At 36.2% G+C, this 6,201-nt stretch overlaps 1 protein-coding gene across 2 annotated transcripts; it reads right to left on the bottom strand.

The window, feature by feature from the left end:
* Nucleotides 1-1,560: 1,560 nt before the first annotated feature.
* LOC117786978 (JNK-interacting protein 1) lies at nucleotides 1,561-3,696 on the bottom strand. 2 transcript variants are annotated; one of them, XM_034625412.1, is made up of 5 exons: nucleotides 3,363-3,696; nucleotides 2,815-3,185; nucleotides 1,974-2,710; nucleotides 1,733-1,917; nucleotides 1,561-1,662 (listed from the first exon to the last, which is right to left on the bottom strand). In XM_034625412.1, exons 1-5 carry the CDS (start codon nucleotides 3,458-3,460, stop codon nucleotides 1,590-1,592), a joined length of 1,464 nt encoding a protein of 487 aa, XP_034481303.1. In that variant the 5' UTR covers nucleotides 3,461-3,696; the 3' UTR covers nucleotides 1,561-1,589. The 2 variants fall into 2 exon arrangements, with proteins under 2 accessions (XP_034481303.1, XP_034481304.1); XM_034625413.1 differs by having other exon boundaries at nucleotides 1,974-2,689.
* Between the last annotated feature and the right edge of the window lie 2,505 nt (nucleotides 3,697-6,201).

Raw genomic sequence — 6,201 nt, 5'->3', positions numbered from 1 at the left:
TATTAACACACTTTGGGACAGCCAGACCAACTTCTAGTTGCATTAAACAACAATTAATATTATTAAATATTTAATAAACATAAAGAAAAGAAGCCAATCGTTTGCAGAGTTAAAATAATTGGAATAAGTCGAGAAACCTCTAATAATATGCCTATAAAACGTAAAAACAAAAAAAAAAAGGAAAAGGAAAACAAAAAAACTGAATAAAAGCTTAAGGAGTAACACATCAAGTATAGATTTTTAAGCAAATAGGCAAACAATAAGTATTACTAAAGAAATTATTATTATTATTATTACATTATTATTATATTATTATTATGGTATATTATTAAGTGTTGAACAGGTGGCAACAGTTAGGCAGTAAGTAAGTAGGGCTACATAGGGAAATATACATAAAAATCGCATATAGAATTAGAATATAGACATGTAGACTTTGCAGGCATACGTGGAGTGGAAAGTAAGTGTTAAATGAACAACAACAGCAACAACAACAATCTAAGCACATGCCTAGTAAATCCAAATATATAAATATTCTATATACATTATGTAACATACTTATATATAAAAAAATATATATCAACATTTTGTGTATGTTAAATAATTATGAACATGATTTATACACTTGCAAAAAAACAAAAAAAAAAAAAATAGAAAAGATAAACATAAAATCGAAATATGTATAAATAATGCTGTAAAAAATTAAGAAACCAACCAACTAGTAAAGCTAAGTTGTATTATAAATATGAAAATATAGAAGAAATTATACATAAATTATTAAAAAATGAAAAGTCTTTTACTTACCTTTGATTTAAAGTTCCACAAAGAAAATGCCAGAGTTTTCAGAGTTTTTAAATATATATATATTTTTGTTTTCTTGTTTACATATATCTTTACATGTATGTATATATATATATAGATTTGTTTTACACATCTTAGAATTGGGCTTTTCAATAATAAGTAAGTAATACTAGAATATTTTCGTGTTAAGTAAAAGGTGTTGAGCCTTTCTCTCAGATTTTCTTTATGGGATAACGAAAAAGGTTCTAGAACCAGATGAAAGATCTCGACTAATTTGTTGGATATATATTTATATATGCTACTTTGGCTGCACAAAAAGTCGCGAAGATATATATAATTTCTGTGTTACAACTGGTTGATATACATACGTAGTTCATCCGATAGATTATCATCTGGTTTGTGCATATATCGGAAATTGCTATATAAAGTCACATTGTAGTATTGTTATTGGATTATAGCGCATTTCTATAAATTACACTTAAATTGTCTAATCGCTGTGTTCTGTGCTGCTTTGCGAACCGAAATGAACTATTTACATGCTTAAGATTGGAGTTGGGAATTTCACTCGAAAAATTATTGTATTAGTTGGGGTTTTTTTTTTTTTTGTGTTTTTCAGTTGTGAGCTTAGATGTTTTAAATCTTGTTGTTCTTTTCACTTGTTGCTTTTGACGAAGACCAAATATTTGTGGAGATTTTTTTTTAATAATCACACAAAAAATATATATTATATGGTATTGTAAGTAAGTGTTTTCTTTTTATTTATTTTTTTAGTTAAAGCATTAACTTTTGCTCTACTCAATGTAGATGTCCTCGATGGGATAAGCGGTCTCTATAAATTTCTGATAGAATCGTTGAAAGGCGCGTCTATAATGAATAGATAAAAGAGAAATTTAAATAAAGTTTATAAGTATATTTTTATAATTTAGAAACTCACCCAACAGCCTCGGCAACGGGTCGTGTGGACTCGGAGCCCTTGAAGACGTGACAGGCGAAACGTTGCACTGTCGGATGCTTTGTGATGAAGCCAATGAAGCGATGATCCCGTGGATGAAATGCGCAGAACGAGACATTCTTCAATGAGTAGAAATAATCGATGCAGGGTTTCTTCTCCTTTTTGTTCTGTGGAATTAATTAGTTATAAGTCTTGTCTATTGGAATACTCCCATTCAACTCACATTTGGTGCCGATCGATCGACCATGCGTAATCCTTGATCGGATACCTCCAAAATGCACGTTTGTCCAGTCGGAGAATTCCCGTATTCTCCCACAATTTTACGCACCGCCTGGCAGACGACACCAGTGCCCTTATGTGCCAGAGTTTCCACCGATCCCAGATAGCCCAGCAAGTAGCGCTCCTTCTTGACCAGCTGCACCGTCGGATCGAACTCATTGTAGTCCAGATCAACGGCATAGGCCGATGGAAATATGCCCTGGCGACCCGTACGCAAGTTGACGCCCTCGCACCACAAATCCTCGGCCTCCTTTTGCACATAGATGGCATCGCCAATCTCCAGCTCGATCTCATCATGATGCCGTGGCACAAACTTGTGCAGACCACGATGTGTAGCCTCCAGCATCTCCAGCTGACCGAAGGGCACACCACCAAAGGGTGGCGGGAAGGGGGACTGCGAGACCGGGGATGTGATCTGTGGCGACATGCTCTTGAAATCGTTGGGCGAATGCGCCGTGCTGTGACCGCTGTCCACATCGCCCAGACTCTGCAGTCGCTCCGAATCCGGACTGGAGTCCTCGTCCAGCAGATAGCCACACTTGAGGGAAAGGAATGAGCGCTGTTGACTCGAACGCGATGCTGTCAAGGAGCCACCGCCAGCTGCAGTTGCCCCACCAATGCGAAACTCATCCGCCAGGGTGCAGGGAGTGTTGCCACCACCTAAAATATGAAGAATGGAAGCTGCAACGAACCCATGAGTAGATTAGCCTCAACTACGTGGGGATAGGAGGACGTAGGAACATGCAGGAGTCGGTCACTATATTACAGGATTCAAGATTGCTTACATTTCTTATTTTTTGGTATCTCGGGCAACTTGCGGCGACGTCGTGTGGCAGCAGCTGCTGTGGGTGTCAACAGCTCCGTGGTGGCACCTATGGTCACTGGACCAGCGCCAAGGCCACCACCTGGAGCCACGCCATTGATGCCTATGAAGCCACCAATGGCCTCCTGATGATTCAATGGATGATGACAATGCGAGTTGAACGAATCATTTGTGTCCAGCGAACCATCCGAGGAGAGTGTAACCTTCAGCCCATCTCCCAGCTCATCATCCTCCACCTGACGCTGCAGTTTGACCTCCCCAATGTTGTCCTCCTGATCGGAGCCATCGCTTTTCGAGGAGTGCGAGTCATCCAGCTCATCGTTGGGTATGAGTCTGTAAGTAAGCGAATTTACACTAATTAACAAGGTTGCGAGAAAAGGAATTCAGAATGTCCTCAGCTGTTTCAAGAGGGTTAAAGAGTCACAAGCTAATTGGGAGCACGTGTCTCCATTGATTTTTCCTGGCAACTGAAATTTAATTGAAATTTATCAGGAATTATTTTCCACTTACGAGTAAAATGCATGTGTGTTTTTCTTCTTGCCAAATGGGCTCACTGCATGTGGCTCAAAAATGGGCCTGTGGAATTCCTCGAATTCGCTGTCGGCCATGTCGCTGTCAGTGGGCTAATTTGCCCAGCTGCCACGCCTACTTACAGCTACGCCTACAAGTGCTAACAAATTAGCTTCACTTTTTGCTAGACTCAAGAGTTGAGCACTTGCTTAAGATTTGCAAATCTTGATCATTGCCAGAACAGCAGCCAAAGAAAGATACTTTTTCACTTCACATGCGAAAATCAATAATTTCCTTGGCCGTTTTATCTTGTACTTCAGCTCAGTTGGACGTCCACTTCACTCTGAATGCTCCGTGGTTGGGATATTTTCTTGGATACAACCGTCAGGAGCATGCTCTCTTTAGTTTACTCTCTCTCGCTCTTGCTCTCTCTCTCTGTGTGACTCCCCTTGTCACTCCTTCTTCTCCCTCCCTCTCTCTCACGCGCTTTCTCTCTCCTGTGGCATTTTGCGTAACTTGCAACTTGTTTTTGTTTACAACTAAACAACGCGTTGGATTTGCAACTGCGCTGCATTGGCAGCTCGTCTGTCCTCTTTGGGGGTTGACAAGTTGCAAGCATGCGCACATCCGGTTTATATCTTTTAGGGGTGATTCTCTTTGCGTTGCAATACTGTTGCTTGCTTGCAACACGAGCTAAAGCTGTCAGTTATGATAATATTTAAATGACTAATTGTATTTAAATGTTGGCGCCAGTAATTGAAATTTGAAATTTTTAATATAAACTAAATAAAAATTCAAATATAAGCATTTATTAATTAATGAAAAGTATGCATGGGAAAAATCTAAAAATAGGATGAAAATTAAATTAGAGTATTTATAGTTGTATAAACCTATAGAAAACATGAAGAAAGAATTATAATTAATATATGTCTAAAAAATATAATTATAGTTTTATATAATTAAACAAAAGACAAAACGGTATTGAAATAAATATTGAAATTTTTAATTATTTTTCGAGTGAGTGCTTTGACATTAGTAAATTTTATTTATTTCAAGCTAAGGAAAACATAATTAAGATTCATGATTGAAAGATGAATAGAATAAGTAAAAATATTTGTATATATGGTTTTTGTTAGCCTTAAAAAAATAGAAATCTATTTTTACAGTGAATTGAATGAATTTAAAAGGAATAAAAATGTGTTTATTTTACGGTTTATAAATTTTTTTTTGAATCTTAAGAAAGTTAAAGAACCACATAATTTAATTTTGAAAATATAATGGAATAAAATAAGTAATGATTTAGTGGAAGCTGAAAACTTAAATACAAACGATGAAAACGAATGAAAACCCTTTTGAATTCATATTTATCAGCACGCCCGTAGATTTGATACTCATTGAACTAGAAAAGTATTTAAAGTCATACTTTTCTGATATTTAGTAATCTCTTTCATAGAATTCAGTGCTCATACCCCGCACCCTCATCTCTTGTGAATTAGTTGCCGTAACTTAATTATGCCCGAAATCAACAGAAATCACAAGCGCCATTCATCGTTGCCCTCTTCCACTGCTCAGATTCAGATTCAAGAGATATGACCCACAACCTCTTCCCCGACTAGCAACAGACATTAAGGTTGTCTGTCTGTATTTAATACAATCAGTTGGATTCACTTGAAGAAACAGTTGCAATAAATCCATCAAACGAGTGCAAATGAAATGTTTTTCTCGCCCATCGCAACAGCAATCACTTTGAATGCCTTGTCAAGTTCATGGAGCAGGAGTAAGGATACGATGCCATTACGTTTATCACATCACACACTTACACACTTACACACACACATGTGTGTGTAGTTTTCTTAAGTAGCTTCACCCGCATATTTTAATAGCCTAGTTGTTGGCTGTGGTTTTTCCCTCGACTCTAACTCTCAACTGTTTGCTTTTCTCAAAGCGCAAACAAAGGACTCAAATCCAAAAGAAACGGAAAACAGAACCGCAAAAGAAATTGCCATTTATCTATTATTGACTCTGTTTGACTTTGGGCTAGGTTTCGCTCTCCTCTCTTCTTCCCTTTTCGTTGGCCAACATCTTTCAGCGCATTGTCAAGGCAAGAGCATCAAGTGGTTACCACAGTCATGATGTACATATACCGTAAAGTGGACTAGCTGGAAAGCTGGAACTCGAAAAACGGTGTAACAGTAATAGAAAAATAAACTGGAAATGATTAACTTTATAAAATTCGTAGCATGTAATCAAAGGAACAAACTAATATTTAATAATTTATTTTTTTTGTTTAAATTTTCGGAGATTTAATATTTATTTATTTTCGTATGATGCATCAACCTTTCAAATAAAATTATTTGCAATTCAAGCTAGATTTTATGCATAGAATAAATATTAATTTTTTAAATCTACAGTCAAGTATCTAATATTTATTTATTTAAATTTAATTTACAGCTAGCTAGATTTTATACAAAAGACTAATATTAAATGAATAATTATTTTCTGCAATCAATGATTTAATAAATATTTATGTATTATAGCTTAAATATAATTGTAGTTCAAATGCTAAACGAATTTAGTTTAATAATATTTCAACATAGTTAACATAGTTTGTTATTTAAACCACAACACTGCCATAGATTGTTGGGTTTACTATAGTCTAGTTACCACTGACAATGACATGGTCAAGCAGAGATTTTCCTCATTATTACCGTACTCCATGCCCGCATAAATTACGTATACGTATATACGTATATTTGAAAATCAAGCGCTGACAGCAAAATAAAAGTCGAACTCAAACTCAAACTGAACTGAACTCAGCTCAACAAGTTGAGAAAGCATT

Source organism: Drosophila innubila (genome assembly GCF_004354385.1).
Source record: "Drosophila innubila isolate TH190305 chromosome 3L unlocalized genomic scaffold, UK_Dinn_1.0 0_D_3L, whole genome shotgun sequence".
Taxonomy (NCBI): Eukaryota; Metazoa; Arthropoda; class Insecta; order Diptera; family Drosophilidae; genus Drosophila; species Drosophila innubila.
Note: the sequence above shows the minus strand (reverse complement) of the source record. Positions and strands in the feature narration are given on the sequence as shown.